At 43.6% G+C, this 23,615-nt stretch overlaps 1 protein-coding gene and 1 pseudogene across 2 annotated transcripts; one reads left to right on the top strand and one right to left on the bottom strand.

Annotated features, from left to right (window-relative positions):
- The window catches only part of LOC130198236 (E3 ubiquitin/ISG15 ligase TRIM25-like), a 99,481-nt pseudogene extending 88,882 nt beyond the window's left edge, over positions 1–10,599 (top strand).
- A 3,964-nt stretch (positions 10,600–14,563) lies between these two features.
- LOC130198228 (zinc finger protein 32-like) lies at positions 14,564–20,894 on the bottom strand. Of its 2 annotated transcripts, none has more exons than XM_056421374.1 (2): positions 20,456–20,894; positions 14,564–15,843 (listed from the first exon to the last, which is right to left on the bottom strand). In XM_056421374.1, the coding sequence occupies exons 1-2, from the start codon at positions 20,625–20,627 to the stop codon at positions 14,714–14,716; spliced, it is 1,302 nt and encodes a 433-aa protein (XP_056277349.1). In that variant the 5' UTR covers positions 20,628–20,894; the 3' UTR covers positions 14,564–14,713. The 2 variants fall into 2 exon arrangements, 1 of the variants encoding a protein (XP_056277349.1); XR_008832581.1 differs by lacking the exon at positions 14,564–15,843 and adding an exon at positions 17,334–18,241 and having other exon boundaries at positions 20,456–20,536.
- Between the last annotated feature and the right edge of the window lie 2,721 nt (positions 20,895–23,615).

Raw genomic sequence — 23,615 nt, 5'->3', positions numbered from 1 at the left:
CCATTGTCGTCATGCCGGTGTTCCACCCTACTGGTTTTCAAACTGTAGTATATTTTCACCTACCCTGTAATATCAGTTTATACGAAACATGCAAAGTCAGAGCTCAAAGGTTTAAGAATCTATATGACATGCCTCGACTTTGGAAGACCACGTCTCCGGGAGTAGAGAAGAAAATATGTAACAGGCCTGGCAAGCGACGTTAGTAGATCATTTCTAGAATATTACGTGATTCTGTCTTTAACTGGGTCACGGAGGCCACAGTTCAGTTTGAACTCAGAGGTTCCACGTGTCTTTAGGTTCAACCTATAGATCAGTTCCTGAATTTTGTAATTTTGCATGAAGGTGATTGGTCCACGAAGGCGGGATAATAAACTCCTCCTATTTGGTTGTGTATAAAATGTATGTTAAATGTATGTTAGATAGACGACGTGACCGCAGTCGGCCAATAGAGCGTTCACTGAAATTCGAGCTTCTAAGCGGCTTCATTCAGTGGCCTTCCGGGAGGCTGTCCGGGAAGGGAGGACTTCAGTTTTTCCGGAGTGGTGGAAGCTTTAAGCGTGACTAACGACAGAAAGTTTGAGGATTAGTTTCAGCGGAGTGTACATACACTGACCTGTGACTGGACTAAGGATGGGAGGCGATAGCGATGGAGAGGGTGGGAGTGAGGATATGGATTATAAGAGCTGGACTGAAGTGGGGAATAAGAAACGAGCCAGAAGTCGTAGCAGTAGATCTGGTAGTCGGGGACGGAGAGAAAAGCAGGGGATGAGGTAAAAGATTGCAGAGAAGGAGGGTTCAAATAATTGTGAGATTCAAGGACGGAAATGACATTCGAAAATAAGCCGGTGGCGCTGACTATGGGTTGAAGGAGAAAGTTGGTGAGATTGTGATGGCGAAGGTGCTGGCTGATGGCGGATTGTTGATCCAGTGTAAGGACGAGGGGCAGAGTGGGAAAGCAATGAAGCAGAAAAAAGTGTGCAATATAGTGGTTGAGAGCGTGAAGAAGTTAAATGATGGGCCCTTTGTTAGAGGCGTGATACGGTATCCCAGAGGAAGAGAACGTGGAGGAACTGAGAGCAAGTATTAAAGGGGGTAAAGTTCTAGTGATTATAAGTTTGCAGGCAAGACGAGGTGGAGAAAGGTGGACAGTTTGTCAGTGCTGCTAGATTTTGAAGAAAGGGTGTTGCCTGACTCAGTTACTGTGGGGTATTTAAGGTATAGAAGAGACATATGTCCCACCACCTTTGAGGTGTTTCAAATGCCAAAAGTATGGCCATATTGCGGCAGCGTGTAAAGGGAAGCAAAGATGTGGAGAATGTGGAGGGGAACATGACTATGGGAAATGTGGCTGGGACAGAGCTCAAATGTGCAAATTGCGGAGGTGCACACAGTGTGGCCTCTGGTGGGTGTGAAGAGAGAAAGAAGGCAGTGGTAGAGCTGAAAGTGAAATGAATATATCGTATGCAGAAGCAGCAAAGAGGGCTCAGAGAGGAAAGTGGGGGGAGAGGGGGAGATGTAGTAAGGAAGGAACCGCTCAACAGCCAAGTGAACAACTGTCGACTAAGAGTCAAAGGAGATGAGAATATAATGGCAGTAAATAAGGAGAACTTTGTGTTTTCATGGCAGAAGTGGTTAACTGCACATTCCAGGCAAAAGGGAGATCTGAGAAAATTGAAATAATAGTAAAAAGTGCAGCAAGATACTTAAATATTCACGGAATAACTGGGATGGCGGTACAGGAAGAGCTTAGGAAACAAGGGCAGTTAACCAAAGAATCATGCTCACAGGATTAATCATCATCATGTTAATTCTACAATGGAATGCTCGGAGTTTGTTGGCTAATGGACAAGAATTCAAAAAATATGTTGGGGATATGCCTCGTAAGCCAGATGTCATATGCATACAGGAAACATGGTTAAAACCACATTTGGACTTCAGACTAGCTGGATATGCGTGTGTTCGGTGTGATAGGGAGGGTGGTCAGGGAGGAGGATGTGCCACATTTATTAGTGAAGACGTCACATTTAGAGAGGTGAAGATAGGGACGAGCTCCAATATGTAACTGTGGAGATCTGGGCAAGGGAAGGAGAGGTCATTGTTGTACATTTTATAATCCCTGTAAAAAATTAGAGGTGAATAGATTGGCACAAATTGAAAGGATAGGTGGCAACAAGGTGGTATGTGGAGATTTTAATGCACATAGTACATTATGGGGTGGAGCAGAACAGATCTCAATGGGAGGTAATGGAAGAGTTACTAGAGGAACACAATTTGGTTTGTTTAAACGATGGCAGAGGGACTAGATGTGCACACAGGAACATGTCCGCTAGACTTAACCATTGTATCTAGGAGTTTAGCAGGGATATGCGAGTGGGAGGTAGAAGAGGAAACGTCAGTGGGCAGTGATCATTTTCCAATAAAGTGTAAAATAGCATTACAAAGGAGTAAGGAACAGGGGGAGTGGATAGGTAAGTGGATGTTTAATAGGCAAAAATGGGAACTTTTCAAATATATATCACGAGCAAGAAATGGATAAAATAGACTTAAATGAAGATATTGAGGAGATTGATACAAAAATGACATTTACAATACTGGAAGCAGCAAAACAAGCAATAGCTAAAAGAAGGATGAAAAGAAAGGGGGTCCCCTGGTGGACTGAGGAATGTGGGAGAGCAGTAAAAGAAATAAACAAAGCTCTTAAGCTTTTAAAAAGAACACATAACTTCCAGAATCTGATCCAGTACAAGCAAGCGCAGGCAAGAGTACGGGGAACCATTCGGAAAGCAAAAAGAGAAAGCTGGAGGAATTACTGTAGTAGAATTGGGAGATCAACACCTGTGGGAAAGATTTGGGGGATGATCAGAAGCATGAGAGGAATCAGAAAAGTATGGCAGTATCCAGTACTGAAGAAAGGGGAGGAAACGGCAGCGACAGATGGGGAGAGGGCAGAGATGATGGCAAAAGCGTTACCAGAAATCCACAGCTCTGCCAACCTTACAGGAGAGGGTAAATTAGGGAGGGAAAGGACACGGGCGGCTCATCCTGGTGCTCTGGAAAGAAGAGACAATACTAATAGTTCAATGGATGCCCCATTTACTTTGGAAGAGGTTAAAAGGGGGATAGAAAGAGCCGGATTGACATCACCAGGGAAGGATGAAATATGTTATATAATGCTGAAGCATTTAGGTAGGTTAGCAATGATGAAATTGGTATCATTTTATAATAAAATTTGGGAAATGGGGAGACTTCCTAGATCATGGAAAGAAGCTGTGATTATTCCAATCAGGAAACCGGGCACAGATTCATCAAATCCAACAAATTATAGACCCATAGCACTAACCTCTCATGTCGGTAAAATTATGGAGAGAATGATAACCGAGAGATTAAGCTATTATATGGAGACCAGGGGAATGATAACACCTCATCAAAGTGGATTCCTGGAAGGTAGAGGAACTATGGACCCAATTATTTGTTTAGAGACAGAAATCAAAAAAGCCCAGGTAAATAAGGAGTCAATGATGGCGGTGTTTTTTGATGTGGAAAAGGCATATGACATGGTTAGGAAGGAAGGGTTGATGATTAAATTGAATATTATGGGAATAGGGGGCAGAGTATACAATTGGATTAAAGACTTTTTACTTGACAGAGTTATCCAAGTCAGAATTGGGACAGCACTATCGAGAAGATACCCGGTGGAGAATGGTACACCTCAGGGTCGTGTATCAGTCCAATACTGTTCTCCATCATGATAAATGATAAGTTCCTTCGAGTTCAGAGTGATATTCGACGATCCCTATTCGCAGATGATGGAGCGCTGTGGAAGAGGGGGAAGAACATAAACCACATTAAAGGGAAGGTACAAGAGGCCGTGAATGAAGTAGAAAGATGGTCTTATGCATGGGATTCAAGTTTTCTGTGGGGAAAACTAAAACAATCTGCTTTACTAGGAAGAGAGGAGTGGTTACTCAGCTAAAGCTATATGGGCAAATTATTGAACAAGTGAAGGTTTTTAGGTTTCTAGGGGTGTGGTTCGATGATAAGCTAACATGGAATGAGCAGATTCAGATGATAGTTAGGAAATGTACAAATATTTTAAATGTGATGAGGTGTCTAACCGGGTCGGAATGGGGAGCCAGCAGGCCTGCAATGAAGAATATTTATATTGCGCTGATGAGATCAGTTTTTGATTCTGGGTGTATAGCGTTTGGAACTGCGGCAAAAACTTCACTCAAAAAGTTGGATGTGGTGCAATCTCAGACTCTGAGACTTTGTTGTGGGGCTTTGAGAACAAGTCCTGTGTCTGCTCTCCAGGTGGAGGTGGGTGAGATGCCGCTGCATTTGAGACGTAAACAATTAATGTTGAGCTATTGGGCCAATCTGAAGGGCATTCCGTGGACAAGCAGCCAACCAAAGGGGCTCATGCCGTGTTGGGAAAGCCAAAGGGACAAACGGGCTGCTTGCGTGGAGTAGTGGACAATTTGCAAGGGAGATGGGGTTGAATCAGATAAAATCCACTGCTACCGTCGCTATCGGTAACACCTCCTTGGTTATTTTCCTCAGTATTAGTTGATCAATTTTTTCTCACTCTGAATAAAACCCAAGCACTTAAAAACATTGATAATATTGCAGGAATGGTGGAGGATAGGCTAAAGACGACATATAAATCATTTACTCCGGCATACACGGATGGATCGAAAGATCCTAGTCCAGGTAGAACCGGTTTTGCGGTCACCAGCCCATCTTTTCGTTATGAAGTAAAACGGAGATCGTCAGACCATCTGTCGGTGTATACAGTCGAGACATTGGCCATTCTAGCAGCACTACAGTGGGTGGAGGAGGTTCAGATAAGCAAGGTCATCATTTGTTCGGATTCCAGTTCAACATTATTGTCATTACAATCACTCACATCTAACAGCAGGCAGGACTTAATCAATGAAATACACAAAGCACTTTTCCGTCTTAAGCATATGGGTATTTTGGTAGCATTCATGTGGGTCGGCACATAGAGGGGTAAAGGGAAATGAAGCAGCAGATAAACTAGCAAAGCAAGCATTGGAATGTCAGAACAAGAAGGACATTTTATTTAGCAAATCAGAAGCTAAATCACTAATATAAATAAACATGATTAAGGAATGGCAGCACAGTTGGGAGGCAGGAGGCACAGGAAGACATCTGTATACTATTCAGAAGGATGTTAACAAGGGGAGGACAACAATATTTAGCACTAGAGAAGAAAACATATTGAGTAGACTCAGGATTGGACATAAACAAAACAATGCAATTAATTAAAAAACACCCAACAGGACTGTGCGAGTACTGCAAGACAGTAGAAACGTTGGATCATGTCATGTGGCATTGCCAGACATTTAGAAACGAGCGAGGCAGGTTGAAGACGAGACTGGCAGTAGGAGGGGTGCAATTGAGGGATGCATTATCCTTGGGGGCAGGAAGGGTGCTGCAGTATCTGAAGGAGACAGTGTTGAAGAAAATAATGTAGGGCACTGAAGTTGACAGGGCTCCCTTCTTAGTTTAGTTTAATTTACATTTACATTTATTTTCTTTTCTTTTCTTTTTGAGGGGATAAAGTGCCAGATATTTCTAGTTCGCAAAGAAAGGCAGTAGGTGGCGGTAATGCACCAGTTTGGATGCCAGCCTCCTAAAAACAAAAAGAAGAAGATAAAAAACTGGATCCACCGGATTCAGTGACGTCAGCTTCGTGTTGAAACCAGTCACGGTGTGCTCGTGGAAAAAGCCTCTGTGTGTGTGTGTGTGTGTGTGTGTGTGTGTGTGTGTGTGTGTGTGTGTGTGTGTGTGTGTGTGTGTGTGTGTGTGTGTGTGTGTGTGTGTGTGTGTGTGTGTGTGTGTGTGTGTGTGTGTGTGTGTGTGTGTGTGTGTGTGTGTGTGTGTGTGTGTGTGTGTGTGTGTGTGTGTGTGTGTGTGTGTGTGTGTGTGTGTTCTTCTTGTTTTTGAAGTTGTCCCCGAGGAGGAGAGGCGGCTGTTGGACCTTGAACGCATCTTCCCAGCTTCCAGTGAGTGAACGCAACGCGGGGGAGCCGAAAGAAACATGAATCCAACTTTGAACAACCAAAACATGAACAAGGGCGACACGGTGAGTCACGTGATCTGGCCGTGTGGCCGTGTGCGTCAGAGCAGGTTCCTCTTTTCTTTCTTTCTTTCTTTCGCGGATGAACATGTCCTGAACTCTCGGCGTTTCTCAATATGCGTACTTGTGCGTACTTTTCTCTACTTGTGTTCTCGTTAAACGTCATCGGTCTCAGCCCGGTGTGCGGGATTAACTGGTTTTTGAATTAACTGGTTTTGGTACGCGTGCATGAGGCAGATGTGCCGTAGGAGTGGCCTCGAGTTGCCTCTCAGGACCCGTCTCGACTAACTAGGAAATGCACATTTCCATCGCTTAGCCTCTGTCACGTTTTTTTAATGTAACGCTAATGTTTTAAAGACTAAACACGGAGGACTTTGCTGTAAAATGTGATACCTGTTCGGGAGGCTGTAGTTGAGACGCCGAGGACACGGAGCGAGGACAAAGTAGGTGACTCTGCTGGTGCTAAATTCAATAAATACTTGACAAAATGCTCTTGTTGTCAGTCTGATATTTATGTTATACGTCGTTATCTGATGTCAAGTCGATGTGAGACCAGTTTAGTCTTCATGCAGTGTGTCATGAAGCATGTAGCCCGTTGTTTACACCCAGCTCGCCCACCGCTGTCCGCTGGGAAACTGTGACCGACTCCGATTAAATTGTGATACAACAACAACACTGTGCTGTCTCACATCTCTTATGTTTTATATTCGAGACTACGGATCAACATATATCCTCGTAACTATACTCTACCCTGTGCAGCACTCACTGGTCCAGATTTAACATGACTGTTACCTGTTGTTTTGTTACGATAAGGACACGCATTGAATAACTACACACAGGAGCGTGTCTTTAGACACGTGACGGGGGAGCAGCTTGCTCCAGCCTTCATTTAGGATTTCGACGGCATTAACGAAACGTTTTCCACCTTCATGACTAACATATCACTTGTTGACTGGTGATAATAACATATCTAAAACGACAATAAAAAAATAATAAAAACACGGATTTCTCAAAGAATCGAACAGCCGACTTGTGCACCTGCTGTTCTGTTCATTGCTTGTGAACTACCATTGAGCTATAGGGTATTTCACCCGATTAACATTACAATGTACTTTACAATAACAAAAACTGACTTTGAGCAAATTAGGTAAGTAATATAGTAACTTTGGAAGACATTAATATGTATATAATTGTAGCAGCTCCATGGCCACTACCCGTGGGTTTCCCCCTCCAGCACCAAGGATCAGCCCGGAACCACGAGGTTTGGTTGAAAGACATGTTTATTCGTCAGCAAACAACACACAAGCAGACCACAAAACCTGCGCCTCTGCTCACTCTCCCGTCCCTCCAGCTCTGCTGCCCTTTTATACAAGCAGCATCGGCTGCTGACTAATTGCCAATCAGCCAGAGCAGCTGACTGATTGGCAACCAGCCAGCAGCCGAGGCCAGATTGGGGACAGCTGCCACAATAATATATTCTAGCACCGATTGCCTTTTCTTCTTACATCATAGACCCACCTAACTCAAGTACGGGATAGCATAGGCAGCACCCGCTTTGTGCATTAAAGTTGATGCGACAATAGGAAGCATGATTACTGATTATCACTATTAGTGATTTATCTATTAATCTAAAACGTAAACTGACTGTAATCAACCCATATTCCTCTAGCTCAATGGTAGTTGGGATGCCACTTAGAGGCCCTATGGTCGCAGATGATCGCGGGTTCGATTCTTGGCGTTAATCTTTATCCATTTTTTTCTTTTTTTTATCGCCAGTCAACAAGTGATATGTTCGTCTTGAAGGTGGAAAACGTTTCGTTAATGCCGTCGAAATCCTAAATGAAGGCTGGAGCAAGCTGCTCCGTCATGTGTCTAAAGACACGCTCCTGTGTGTAGTTATTCAATGTGTGTCCTTATCGTAACAAAACAACAGGTAACAGTCATGTTAAATCTGGACCAGTGAGTGCTGCACAGGGTAGAGTATAGTTACGAGGATATATGTTGATCCGTAGTCTGGAATATAAAACATAAGAGACGTGAGACAGCACAGTGTTGTTGTTGTATCACAATTTAATGAGTCGGTCACAGTTTCCCAGCGGACAGCGGGCGAGCTGGGAGTAAACAACGCTACATGCTTCATTACACACTGTATGAAGAGTAAACTGGTCTCACATCGACTTGACGTCAGATAACGATGTATAACATAAATATCAGACTGACAACAAGAGCATTTTGTCAAGTATTTATTGAAGTTAGTAGTATATTGAACAGGCATCAGCAGAGTCACCTACTTTGTCCTCGCTCCGTGTCCTCGGCCCTCAACTACAGCCTCTAACAGGTATCACATTTTACAGCAAAGTCCTCCGTGTTTAGTCTTTAAACATGAGCTACATAAAAAGAACGTGACAGAGGCTAGCGATGGAAATGTGCATTTTCTTAGTCGAGACGGGTCCTGAGAGGCAACTCGAGGCCCCACGGCACATCTGCCTCATGCACGTGCAAAACCAGTTAATTCAAAACCAGTTAATCGCACCGGTACATGTTCGCTTCTCGCAAAGCACGGTCAAAATGCCCGGATGTGACTTGATTCCTCCCACTTTCCGGAGGATGCATCAAAGGAGACTTGTGCGTACTCTGGCCAGCCGATATCCCAGAATGCATTTCACCAGCAACCGGAAACAATAGCGGAGGAGAAAATAAACTACTGACGGTTGACTTTTTATAAATACTACTGTTGTTGAGTCACGGAATGTCATGTTAGGATGTTTTGTTTATTTGACTGTAAAAAATAATTTACAGTGAATAATTGGAGTAAACTCATGAGCAAGAACAGCTGAAGTGGTGACGTCATCAAGAAAGCTGCTGTTCCAATCGCAGAAAGACCGTCCTCCGGAGTCTGGACTCCCAAGACCAGACTCCAAAAGAACACAAGTCTGTACTCGGTGTACTTTGAATTGAGAAATGCCGCGAGTCTTGTAAACGTGACGGACTTCTGTTGGACAGGATCGATAGTGGATTTGGACCGTGACGAAGGGGGCGTGGCTGTGAGTGACGTGGGATGTTTCTCTGTCCAGTGTTAATGGGGTTTGACCTCTCTGGGTGACCTTGACCCACGTGACTGAAAGGGTCAGCACGGGTCCATTTGTGTGGTTCTAGGACTACAGATGTGTAACCTGTGGCTCTATTTTAATTATTGTAACTCAGGTTTATGGACTAGTCACCAGGTTCAGCGACAGAGTTCAATTGTTGTGGGGAAAAAACACCAAATTAAAAAGTTACGTTTTTAGGGATTCAACAAAAATCAATCAAGATCACACACATATATTTATAATGAATAATAAACTTCAAGGTGGACCAGTCATCCGTGTGGTTCACCCTGTGGGCAGCTCTCCATCTGATATCAAGTGGTGCTCCAAGTGATCATCTGCTTCATTAACGTTAACCTGCTACTCAGTCAGACTGACAAAAACATTTGTTATCCTTTGGGATGTTTCAGATGCAAAATGTTGTTTTTGGATTATTAATTTTCCTTTTTTTGTCTTCACTCCCTCTTTCAGCTCCTCCTCCAGGAATGAAGTACAGCTTGATAAGCCCCTCCCTCTTCCTCCTGCTCTCAAACACAGGCGGCTGCACTCTGTCCACACACTTCCTGGTTCCCTCCCAATAGAGCTGACACGCCCCGTTCACTGAACCGTCACATGTTGTTCACATCAGAAGTCAAAGCAGAGTCGCTTCTGAGGAAGTGAAACTCAGACAGTCGTTGCTCCTGAGAGGTGAAATGGAGCAGAAAGGAGTTCAGCTGGATCGGGAAACCTTCTGTTGTTCCATCTGTCTGGATCTCCTGAAGGATCCGTGACTATTCCCTGTGGACACAGCTACTGCATGAACTGTATTAAAGCCCACTGGGAGGAAGAGGAGGGGAAGAAACTCCTCAGCTGCCCTCAGTGTAGGCAGACCTTCACACCGAGGCCTGTCCTGCTGAAGAACACCATGTTGGCAGCTCTAGTGGAGCAGCTGAAGAAGACTGGACTCCAAGCTGCTCCTGCTGATCACTGCTATGCTGGAGCTGAAGATGTGGCCTGTGATGTCTGCACTGGGAGGAGACTGAAGGCCTTCAAGTCCTGTCTGGTGTGTCTGGCTTCTTACTGTGAGAAACACCTTCAGTCTCATTATGATGGACCTCCATTAAAGAAACACAAGCTGGTGGAGCCCTCCAACAAGCTCCAGGAGAACATCTGCTCTCGTCATGACGAGGTGATGAAGATCTTCTGCCGGACTGATCAGCAGTGTATCTGTTACCTCTGCTTAATGGATGAACATAAAGGCCACGACACAGTCTCAGCTGCAGCAGAAAGGACCGAGAGGCAGAGAGAGCTGGAGGGGAGTCGACTCAACATCCAGCAGAGAATCCAGGACCGAGAGAAAGACCTGAAGCTGCTCCATCAGGAGGTGGAGGCCCTCAACCTCTCTGCTGATAAAACAGTGGAGGACAGTGAGAAGATCTTCACTGAGCTGATCCGGCTCATGGAGAACAGAAGCTCTGACGTGAAGCAGCAGGTCAGATCCCGGCAGAGAACTGAAGTGAGTCGAGTCCAAGAGCTTCAGGAGAAGCTGGAGCAGGAGATCACTGAGCTGAAGAGGAACGAGGCTGAGCTGAAGCTGCTGTCACACACAGAGGATCTCAAGCAGTTTCTACTCCACTACCCCTCACTGTCACCACGCGCTGAGTCTACACACTCGTCCGGCATCGATATCCGTCCTCTGAGACACTTTGAGGACGTGACGGCTGTGTCAGAAGTCAGAGATAAACTACAGGACGTTCTGGGGGACAAGTGGACAAACGTCTCACTGGCAGTGACTGAAGTGGAGGATTTACTGTCTCCTTCACAAGCAGAGCCCGAGACCAGAGCTGGATTCTTAAGGTATTCATGTGACATCACTCTGGATCCAAACACAGCACACACACATCTGTTATTATCTGAGGGGAACAGAAAAGCATATATGAGTAAAGAACAGTCTTATTCTAGTCACTCAGACAGGTTCTATTCATGTTTTCAGGTCCTGAGTAGAGAGAGTCTGACTGGACGTTGTTACTGGGAGGTGAAGTGGAGAGGAGGAGAAGTTGATGTAGCCGTCTCATACAAGAATATCAGGAGAACAGGGAGCATGGGTGAATGTCTGTTTGGATTCAATAATAAATCTTGGGCGTTACTTTGTTTCAATTACAGTTTTACATTTATTCACAACAAAGTCCAAACTCCTGTCTCTGGTCCTCGGTCCTCCAGATTAGGAGTGTACCTGGATCACAGAGCAGGTATTCTGTCCTTCTACAGCGTCTCTGACACCATGACTCTCCTCCACAGAGTCCAGACCACATTCACTCAGCCTCTCTATGCTGGACTTGGGTTTGATTATTATTCTCCTGGAGACACTGCTGAGTTCAGTAAACTCAAATTGACAGAAGTGAGTTCAGGGACATCTGGTTAAAGTCTGTGTTTTAAGTCTTAAACTTATTTTGTTTCCATCATCGTCGCTGAGCAGACTTTTCTTCACCTGTCAATCAAACCTTGTGGGCGGGACTTGTACATCTTCTCCTTGTTGTTGTGTAGGTGTCTGAGTTCCTGTAGGTGGCGCTCCTTCCTGTGTGTGTTGAGTCATGGAGGCTCACTGCTCATGATGCTCTTTGTTTACCTGAACTCATATTTATCTGCAGGGAAATGTAAAATGCTCTGAGCTCTAAATGTTTGATGAATATTGTTATTGATGTATTCTTTAATTTTAGTTTCTCTTCCTCTGCATGGGTCTTAAAGAGAGAAAGCACCAGAGCTTCTTTATCGGAGATATTTTGTTCTTAGAACTTCATGCAAATTATTCTATTAATACTAGGGCTGGGCACGTTAACGCATCAATTAATTAACGCCGACAATTATTTTATCGCGCGTTAACGCAGGTTTTATTATTTATTTTATTATTGTAAAAGTGTGTTGCTCATAGGCTTTTATTTTGTAAAAGTCTGCTACTGATTGCTGCGGAACCGGAAAAGAAAGTCATTCGCGGTTTAACAAACATGGAGAATCTCAACAAATGACGGCAGGTATGAGATGCCCTCAAGACACACGTCACACTTAGAATACACGAGTTGTATGAAAAGGAGAGGACTGCAAAAGCGACAGCTTCACAACGTGCACCCTGTTGCTCTCACTGGGGATGACTGGACGTCCGGTTTTCCCCGGACATGTCCTGCTTTTGAGACCTAAAAAATACGTCCGGCAGGGATTCCAAAAAGGTCCGGGATTTTGCTTCGTCGGATATTTGTGTTTCTCTGGGTTTTCATAAACTAGTATTTACCCCTTACAAGTTGTGGAAATGGTATCTCCCAGAATAGAGAACAGTCATTGGTCGAACCGATCTCAGGGTTGCCAGAGACACGATAATTATCCTCCAAATACAACCATTTTGAGCCTTTGGTATGATACTTCACCATCTCCAATCTGGCAACACGGAGCACCTCGCCGCCTCCACTAGTTCATTGTTGTTTGTGCGGCATGCTATACACTCCAACCAGCGCCGCCGCTCCCATAGCGCACTAGGCGCTGTCGTGAGGCACAAAGTCCTGAGGGGCTCCACAAAATAGGCAACTAAAAATCCTCATAGTTATAATAATTATAATGCCGATATTATTTCAGTCTAGAAATATTAGGCACCTTTATCACAAAACAGGCAGAACAAGAGAGATGTTTAATCTCAGCACCCCCCTCTGAGACGAAGTGTCCTCTTTTTCACAAACTCAAATCTGGTCACCCTACTGGACATCACTCGGTAACCACAATGACCTCGGAGTTACTGTGCATTATATTGATGAGAAGTGGGCGCTGCATTCACATGCCCTGACTGATGAACACAGAGGAGAGACATTCTGCTGAAATGTGTGCGGGACACTTTACTGAAGTTGCAGTGGAATGTGTCAAATAAAGTCACCACACTGAGCACAGATAGAGCACCAGAGATGATCGCTGCTGCGAGACGACTGCCTTGTGATCATGTCCCTGCTTGGCGCTCAGTCTCCAGCGTTCTGTCACAGTGTCTCTGCATAACAGGCGTTTGACACTTTAGTTCATATGGCAGAACATTTAAAATAAGTGTCAAGTTCTAGGAATTGACAAACTGCACTGAAAGTGTTTTCTGGTGTCTCACTCTAACAGGGACAACACGTTGTGGCACTTTCATTCATATGGCAGAACATTTAAAATAGAAGTGCGCTATACACTACTTTTGAATTAATTATTGGATTTTGCATATACAAATGCGATTAATCGTGATTCATCAGGGAAATCATGCGATTAATCGCGATTAAAATTTGTAATCGTTGCCCAGCCCTAATGAATACATTTGTGAGACTAAATGTTGTTGTTGTTGTTGTTTTCCAAATCAACGTACAAATGATGTACTGTGTTGAATTATAAAATAAAGTATTATAATCAATCAGTAAATCTTTCATTATTCTTTTACATAACTGAGATTCTGGTCAAACTGGTTTAACAGGTTCACATGATGAATAAAGTATTTCTTGATTCAAGAATGAACAAAGTACTTTCTTCTTGTCTTATTTTCAGTGTTTCATACGAAGCTAATGTATAAAATATGAAACTAATGAGAGAATAACTGAGTCAGTTTTCCTCCTGAAACACCACAAAGTCCAGAGTTCATGTTGAGACCAGAGAACATTTGCCAGTCAGTCTCTGTGCTTTAAACTTTCCTCTAAAACATGTTTGTCACAGAGAAATGAGAGAGTTTGATATCACTTGTTGATGTTTATAACCACGAGTGTTTGTCTACAAAAGATGCATCAACACACTTAAACACGTTTAAAATAGTAACAATAATTCAGGTCATTTTGTTAAAATAGTTCCTGATGGGCTCTCCCAGCATCCATTAACTCCATTGCAGTATATCTGCCTTATTTGCATATATTGCAGGAGCATCGGGCATTCTTTCACAGAATCATATGCATGCAGCAGCATTGGCCAGCCTTTGTCTGTTTGGGTCTGTAGATTTCTCCTTTAGCACCAACAGTTAGCATTAGTTAACACCTCAGTTGCATATTTAAACATAACACTTCAGAAAACTTTTGACTTTTGAACAATTGATTAAAACTATGGTCTTAATGTCAGTGACCAACTGGAGAAGTTTCATCGTGATATATGGATAAAACATGTTTAACCTCTTCACCTGTAGTGTCTTCCAAATGTGTGTAAAACAAAACAACAACAATGGGATCTGTAAGAGAAAGTGTAACAGTTTCAGTAACACAAAGTGAACTTGCAAAAGTCTCTTTATGTAGACTTTAAACAATTACAGGGAAAATGCATTTTAAATACAAACGTATTTCTGCAGTTTTAGTTTGTTTTAGTTTCCATCCAAGACACTCAGTATGTTGTTATTGTTTTTAATAAAGATTTATCAAATGATTAAAAAACACTTTGCCTTCCATCTCATTTACAAACAAATTACATGGGAAACAATTTTTTAAAAATTACCTTATTTTTATTAAACACAACAGAAAGAGAACAACTCACATAGTTAATTTGTCGCTATTGGAAGAAACACATTCTATCCTGTGTGGACTCTCATGTGTTTCTTCAGACCTTGCTGTGATACAAACGTTTTTACACAAACATCACAACTGAATGGTTTCTCTCCTGTGTGGACTCTCATGTGTAGCTTCAGATCTCCCTGTCGTGAAAATCTTTTTCCACAAACATCACAACTGAATGGTTTCTCTCCTGTGTGGACTCTCATGTGTCGCTTCAGATCTCCCTGTTTTGTAAATCTTTTCCCACAATCATCACAACTGAATGGTTTCTCTCCTGTGTGGACTCTGATGTGTTCCTTCAGATGTCCCTGGTGTGTAAATCTTTTTCCACAAACATCACAACTGAATGGGTTCTCTCCTGTGTGGACTCTCATGTGTGTCTTCAGATGTCCCTGTTGTGTAAATCTTTTTCCACAAACATCACAACTGAATGGTTTCTCTCCTGTGTGGATTCTAACGTGTCTCTTCAGATGTCCCTGGTGTGTAAATCTTTTCCCATAATCATCACACCTTGCTTTCTCTCTCATGAGCTCTTTTGATCGTGATTCATTGGATTTGTTGCCGGTGTTACATCCCACATGACTTACAAGAGCTTCCTTATATTTTAGGGCATGTGCAGCAGACTCAGGTGCCCTGGGCTCCTTCCAGACATTGTCCCCGTCTTCACTGTCAGGTCCAGAATCTGACAAAGCTTCTTGCCAATCACCACAACTGACCTCAGTCTCAGAAGAGTCTGAAGCCTCTTCATCATCAGCATTTGGATGTGAATGACGATGTGGATTTAGGTTCCTGTCTGGTCCTGATCCCCCACAGTCCTCTCCATCAGTTTCCGTCTTTATTGTCGTAGCTGAGCTGCAGGCGGGAGGCTCCGCCTCTTTGTTGTCCTCCGTCTGGCTTTGATGAAGCCGTGAGGTCTGAGGTTCGTCATCTTCACTCTTCACAGTAACAGCAGTGGATAAGAACTTGGTGATATCGGCCTCCTCCAGCACAATGAGCTGATCTCCCTCTAGACGGGTCCAGAGATCCTGCAGCTCCTCTTTTATGAGGAGGGGCTCCGGCTCCTCTTTTATGAGGAGGGGCTCCAGCTCCTCTTGGTTCTGGTCCTCAGGGGGGACATCTGGTTTAATCCAAACCAGCTGCTGGACATCTGCAGGGAGCACATTATGAACAACGGTGACTTCAGACTGATATCAACTTTCATCACTGACTAAATGTGTATGTGTTGCTCTTCATGTACAAACACAGAAATACAAAACAATAACATTTGTAAGCAGCGGGCCCTATTTCGTACGTAGCTCAACAAAGTCGATCAAATGTCCTATTTTCCCGCTTAATTTAACGAGATGATTGACATCAGGCTCTCTCTGCGTCTCAAAGGCTGATCCGCCCTCAAACTGTCTCGTTAATTCTAACCAGACGTCAGTCCTCAGGATGATTGCCCGTCAGACAACAAAAGGGGGAAGCGTCGATCACAGGAACATTGATTTTATAATGGCACAAAGTCAAATAAACTCAAAGGAAGAAATAACCACTATTTCTGCTCTATACTTGTGAAATCACACAAACGTGGAAACATCAAACTACTCAACGCGTTTGGTGTGAACATGAGTGTTAAATATATCGGCTAATTTTAAGTGCCTCGTCACCCCATCATATTACCATCTCTACTCTTCCAGAACAAGTAGATAACATAAATGTGTGCAAACATGTATGTGGAGATGATCATACAGAACAGGAGTTTGAATATGTGTGTGAATGTGTGTGTGAATGTGTGTGAATGTGTGTGTGGGCCAGGGATCGTAATGAACACATTCAGAAGTTTAAGCGCTAAATAAACTTTATGAACAGCTCGGCATACAGCGGCTTTCCTGATGTTCTGCATCGCCGACACTGAGACCACCACAGAACCAAGCGTACAAACTCAGAACAAGAATCCAGAAAGTAACATTTCTTCAAGAAAGTCGAAGTACCAAAGTACCAGAAGTAAGAGCCACTGAAGTGCTAATCTGTGTTTTAATCCAGATAGTCGGAAAAGATGTGTTTTTAGTTTCCGGCGGAAGGTGTAGAGACTTCCTGCTGTCCTGATGTCAGTGGGGAGCTCGTTCCACCAATGAGGAGCCAGGACAGCAAACAGTCTGGATGTAGAGTGATGAGCTCGAGGTGCAGGAGTCACAAGTCGGTTGGCTGTTGTGCCGGGGTGTACGGTGTGACCACATCCAGGATGTAGACGGGGCCCGATCCGTTCGTAGCACGGTACGCAAGAACCAATGTTGTGAAGCGGATGCTGCTCCACTGGTAACCATGAAGAGAGCGGAGGAGTGGAGTGGTGTGGGAGTCAGGCTGAAGACCAGCAGGAGCATTCTGGATGAGCTGCAGAGGTCGGATGGCCTTAGCAGGTAGAGCTGCCAGGAGGGAGTTGCAGTAGTCGAGGCGCGAAATGACCAGAACCTGGACCAGAGCCTGGACCAGAGCCTGTGCCGCCTTCTGAGTAAGAAGAGGCCGTGTTCTCCTGATGTTGTGCAGCATGGACCTACAGGAACGCGTTGTCGCAGTGATGTTGGCCATCAGGTTGACTGTCAAGTGTCACCCCGAGGTTCCTGACAGTCGGGGGCCAACACAGAGCTGATGAAGGTCGTGGGTGGGGGACTCTTTCCCTGGAAGGAATAGTAGCTCGGTCTTGTCAGGGTTGATTTTCAGGTGGTGAGCAGACATCCACTGAGAGATGTCGGTCAGACAGGCAGAGATTCCGCTCCCTGTGTTTCAGATTGGGGGAACGAGAGGATCAGTTGGGTGTCATCAGCATGGCTATGGTAGGAGAAGCCAATGACAGAGCCCAGAGAATTAGTGTACAGAGAGAAGAGGAGGGGACCCAGGACGGAGCCTTGAGGAACCCCAGTAGTGAGAGGACAAGGATCAGAGACAGATCCTCTCCAAGGTACCCGGTAAGTGTGGTCATTGAGGTAGGAAGAGAAGAGGGAGAGTGCAGAGCCTGAGATACCAGGACCTGAAGGGAAGAGATAAGGATCTGGTGGTTCACGGTGTCAAATGCTGCAGAAAGGTCTAGAAGGATAAGGACAGAGGAGAGAGAGGCTGCTCTAGCAGAGTGAAGGATAAGGACAGAGGAGAGAGAGGCTGCTCAAGCAGAGTGAAGGATAAGGACAGAGGAGAGAGAGGCTGCTCTAGCAGAGTGAAGGATAAGGACAGAGGAGAGAGAGGCTGCTCTAGCAGAGTGAAGGATAAGGACAGAGGAGAGAGAGGCTGCTCTAGCAGAGTGAAGGATAAGGACAGAGGAGAGAGAGGCTACTCTAGCAGAGTGAAGCTGCTCAGACAGCAAGGAGGCCAGTCTCTGTTGAGCGGCCTTGAATCCAGACTGGTGAGGGTCAAGAAGGTCGTTGCCGTGGAGACAGGAGGACACTTGGTTGAAGAAAGCTCGCTCCAGAGTTTTGGAATGAAAAGGAAGAAGAGAGACCGGTCTGTAGTTGCTGACTTCAGACGAGTCGAGGTGGGTTTCTTCAGGAGAGGGTTGACTCTCACCTCCTTCATTACTATAAAGCAATGAACATTACTATAAAACAATGTACATTGCTATAAAACAATGAACATTACTATAAAACAATGAACATTATTATCAAACAATGAACTAGGGCTGCAACTAACGATTATTTTGATAATCGATTAATCGGTTGATTATTTTATCGATTAATCGGAAAAAAACAGAAAAAAAACCACTTTAATTTTCAACCCTTTATTCAAAACGGGGTCCATACGGTCATGGGAAACCTGGAAAAGTCATGGAATTTTTAAATGGCTATTAGCAGGCCTAGAAAAGTAATTGAAAAAAATAAAATCCCAAAATATTTGGAAAAGTAATGCAAATTTGTTTTATTCAAATTTTTATTTACACGGTATATATACGGTATGCTTTGGAATTCTCATTGTTAGTTTAAATACGACATCTTCTCACTTTGTCACGTATAGACAGTTTTCACAAAATGTTTAATCATGGAAATGTGGTTTAAAGTCATGTTAAGATCCTGGAGATCCACTGGTCACCATGGTGATGAACCGTCACAAACAGACTGACAGCTTTCCTCTCCTGAGCAGTGGTCCCCATGTGGACCGGCCCCCTGAACAATATCAGAGACGCGTTACGATTTATTATTTTTTTCACCTGGCCCGCTGCCGTTGAGATTGCAGTGAGACGCGGAAAAAATGTGGAGTGGTGCTCTAAGCAATAAAACATCTTTGATGGGACGTGTCACGTCTCGGCCAATCAGCGTTCAGATGTCGACAGCGTTTGGGAAGTTAGGTTAGCTTGAATGTTAGTCCGCTACATCTGCTGCTGTCACGCTGCAGCGATACTAACAAAGTACCCGTACGTTAAAAACGATGTGATTTAGCATATTTTTTGTATCGATACTTTATTAAAAGAGCGATCAGAGCTCACGCGCTGCTCCGCTCGGTCAAATGTTGTCTGCACGCGCAGCGCACACAGCGAGTGGCGTCGTGGCTTATCTCCGTTGCCTTTCTCCGTGGAAAAATATTTTCCACTATCCGCCACGGAATAACCACGTTTTCTACGTTATACTCTTGTGGAAATGCCACACACGTCGTGACATGTAGCGCCCTGGTGTCTGGGGTCATAACGTCACAAGGAGGCGCACTTAGCTCCGTGAATGTCTCTGACTACGTGAATGATTTCCGCATCCAGCGCCACGTGAGCAGCAGCAGCCAATTAGATTCATCAACAGAGGAGCAGCTCAGCGCTGATTGGCTCTCACAACGCAGCATCATGTCCGCTCTGGTTTCCCCTGCGCCGCTCTGCGCTCAACTCAACTTTGTTTATACTCCGCGACTTATTAAGCGCCGTAATAATCGCGCGACACAACGAATCGATAATGAAATTCGTTGCCAACTATTTTAATAATCAATTTTTATCGATTCGTTGTTGCAGCCCTACAATGTACATTACTATAAAACAATTAACATTACTATAAAACTATGTACATTACTATAAAACAATGAACATTACTATAAAACAATGAACATTACTGTAAAACAATGTACATTACTATAAAACAATGTACATTACTATAAACAATGTACATTAGTATAAAACAATGAACATTACTGTAAAACAATGAACATTACTATAAAACAATGTACATTATTATAAAACAATGAACATTACTGTAAAACAATGTACATTACTGTAAAACAATGTACATTACTATAAAACAATGAACATTACTATAGAACAATGAACATTACGATAAAACAATGAACATTACTATAAAACAATGAACATTACTATAAACAATGAACATTACTATAAAACAATGTACATTACTATAAACAATGCACATTACTATAAAACAATGCACCACACTGTAACGTATTTCCACAACTGGATGTCTGGTGAAGTCATAATTCAGCCAACGACCTTCTCTCGTTCTCTCCTTTCCAGCGGGAGGATTTATTCTCTGATCACGTGTCAAACAGAAGCTCATGTGATGCATCACAGAGTCCTTCTCAGGCAGCACAGGTCAGAACCCAAAACCACTCTGCTCTCCCAGAACAAGTCCGGCTCTTCCAGCACCCACATCCCGTGACGTGGTCCTGACCTCGGATCTGCTCGTGTGCTCCTTCCTCACAGGAGGGCCCTCCTCCTCCTCTCATTTATTATTATTTACTCGACATCTCTCCGTGTCGACGTAAACCCGGAACACGAAGGCGGGATAATAATGAAAAGCACAAACCTGATCTGTGCAGCTGAACTCGAGGGTTGAACACGGCCTCCAGGAGTTTGTGTCGCTCATTTTCCCTCAAACGAGAAACTTCCTCCTCATAATCTGCTGTGAATCTGTCAATCAGCCCCAGAGTGTGTTCAGAAGCCGCCTGGAGTCTCTGCTTCACCAACAGTCTCAGCATTTCTCCTGGAGACGGACACAGAAGGTCACAGTCCAACAGTCAGATAGTGACCTCCTAACGTCGCTTCCTAACCACTTCTCCTTGACCTCTGGGGAACACGTCACGGGGTCAAGGAGAGATGGGAAGGAGAGTTCATGAGGAGTTAGGAAAAGAGGATCAGACTCCACTCTCACCAAACTACGTAGTTATGATGCGACGGCATGTTAGTGAGGTCAGTCTGCACGGTGGAACTACAACGTCCAGGAGATGGACTACAAAAAAGATCTGAGAGACTTTGTCATCATAGTATTACTTTATTAATATAAACAACCTGGTTCATAGTATTACTTTATTAATATAAACACCTGGTTCATAGTATTACTTTATTAATATAAACAACCTTGTTGGAGCTATTTAATTTGACTTTTGTATTTAGGTTGTATTGTAAAGTAATATTGATTATTTATTGCTTACTTAGGTTATGTTTTGATATGTTAGTTGTTTCTTAGGATAGTTGTAATTTAGTTTAATATATATTAGTTGTAGGTTCACTGATTGGGTAACACTGGGCACCTGTGGCTATATGTAGAGGTGGATAGGCACAGGACCAGCATGCACCAGGGTGGCCAATGGTTTTTTACCACAGCACGGAGAGGAAATGTCAACATTTTGTTTGTTCTTTTTTGTTCGTTTAAGAAATAAATTATCAGAATACTAACAGGCGGAAATGGACAGTACTTTCTTTTTGCGTCAACACCAAAACCCACAGTGCATCAGTGGCGATTTGATTTATCTTTTTGTTTGATTACGGACGACAAATGGCCACTACATAAAGTAAAAAACCTTGCCTGTGAACGCAAGAAGAGGATCCCGCAGTATTGGACTGGATGGATTGCATTGGATCGTGTTGGATTATCGACGGAGAAACTGGTATGTGATGCGACTGCTGTAGAGGACAACGGCTAAACGAATGGAGTTTAAAAGTCACCACACAGCCATGTTTCGTAAAGTTTAAGAAGTCTGACAGCAGTGACGCGCTGCATGTGATCATTGCGCAATACGCGCACCACTATCAGCGGCCACATTGATTAAAAAGCCGACTTCAGTGAGTGTCTGTGTGATGAAGCGGATCGGCCAGTGAGCACCCCGTCTGTGTTTGCTGCCTTTAAGCCTGATTTATGTCCGATTGCCGATTTTGATTACTGTACAACAAGCAGTGATAATACACTTTAAAAATGGCTGACGATAAGGCGAGTGACGTTGAATCGCTGTCAGCAAGAAGGAACATTAAATTAACTTCTAAAGGCTTGGGCTATTACACGGAAATGTGCCAGCAAAAGAGAAGTACAAAATGTAAAGAAGCCAAAAAGTGTTTGGGAAACATTCGTGAGTTGATGGCATCAAATGAAAATGTCAATTCAGTGACTGCTGAGCTTGCTAAATTCATCAAGTTTTACCAAGACGCAAATGAAATGCATGAATCGTTTGTGAACTTGCCTTTACCACAAGATGAAGTTGCAAGGCAAAATAAAAATCATGAAGAAAAAATGACAATGTTTTATGAGTTCACGGAAAGAGTAAAAGACTGGCTGTCAGAAATGGGTCAACCATATGAGCAGCCACAGGATGACGTCAGCGACCAGCGCGTCGCAGATGAGATAAACCCTGAAGACAGTGCGTCTAACGTGTCAAGCGTAAAAGTAAACTCTGCGAAGACACAGTCGCAACTATCACGAAGTTCATCAACACCATCTGCACGCGTTGAAGCTAAAGCCGACATGGCAGCCCTGAAGGAGCGGGTTGCTGGGCTCGGAAAGAAACATTTAATAGAGGACCAAGAGGAACGTTTGAGGGAACGTTTGAGGAAAGAAACATTAAGGTTGAGGAAAGAAAAGGAGCAATTGGAGCTTGAGACGGAATTGGCAGTGACAAACGCAAAACTTCATGTCTTGGAAATGAATTCATCACAGCGTGGTTCACAACGTTCTGATGGCATGAACTCTTATTTTGAAAGGAACACTTCTCAAAAAGCCATTCAATTAAGTACCCGTGGCAACACCTTTGTTCCAGTTAATGTGGATAAACAACGTCACGTGTTTTCTGATCCCATAACCCAACCACAAGTTGTAAGGCCAGCCACACAAACCGTATATGAAAATCAAGCAGGACGTGTGCAACCTCAAACTCAAACTCTGACTGACAACTATCAGAATGATATTGTAAATGTTATGCAAAGACAAAATGACATCGCCGCTCTGCTGGTTCAACAAAATCTGTGCTCTGTCCTTCCTGTTAGAAATATTCCTGTGTTTGATGGAGACCCTCTCCAATACAGGTCTTTCATCAGAGCTTTTGAGAATGGAGTGGAGGAGAAGACAACTAATTGGAGTGACTGTTTACACTTTCTCAAACAATACACCAGGGGTCAGCCAAGAGACCTGGTGTGTAGTTGTCAACATTTACCTTCAGAACAAGGATACCAAAGAGCCAAAATCTTCTAGCAGAACACTTTGGAAACGAGTACACAATTGCATCTGCCTATATGGAAAAAATTGTCAACTGGACACCTGTTAAAAGTGAAGATCTCAAAGCACTGAAATCATTCTCTCTCTTTCTTCGAGGATGCTCAAATCTAACAGAGCAAATGATGCATATGAAGGAACTGGACTTACCATCCATTATGAGGAGCATCATCTTGAAACTCCCTTACAAATCAAGGGAAAGGTGGAGAAATGTTGCTTGTGATCTGCAGGACCGAAGTGGACGGAGAGCACTGTTCAGTGATCTTGTTGGATTCATTGAGAAGCAGGTCAGAATTGCCTCAGACCCTCTTTTTGGAAACATTCAGGAATCACAATCCACCAACTTGAAAGCCTCTAACATTGGTCACTTGACAAAGGAAAAAGGGAAGCAGCTTTGCTACCAATGTGACTGCAGTAAAAGAAGGAGTCATTACTCCATACACCGAAAACAAGAACAAGACTTTCTCTACTCACAACTGTCTGTTTT

This window comes from Pseudoliparis swirei, chromosome 8 (assembly GCF_029220125.1).
Source record: "Pseudoliparis swirei isolate HS2019 ecotype Mariana Trench chromosome 8, NWPU_hadal_v1, whole genome shotgun sequence".
Lineage (NCBI taxonomy): Eukaryota > Metazoa > Chordata > Actinopteri > Perciformes > Liparidae > Pseudoliparis > Pseudoliparis swirei.
The sequence above is the reverse complement of the archived record's forward strand: the minus strand, read 5'-3'. Positions and strand labels throughout refer to the sequence as shown.

Excerpts from the sequence above, each read along its gene's own strand:
- LOC130198228 (XM_056421374.1), bottom strand. The coding sequence starts at position 20,627 with ATGCTGAGACTGTTGGTGAAGCAGAGACTCCAGGCGGCTTCTGAACAC. Across the intron at positions 15,844-20,455 it reads AGTTCAGCTGCACAGATCAG|ATGTCCAGCAGCTGGTTTGG; the intron begins GTTTGTGCTTTT and ends TGCTCCCTGCAG.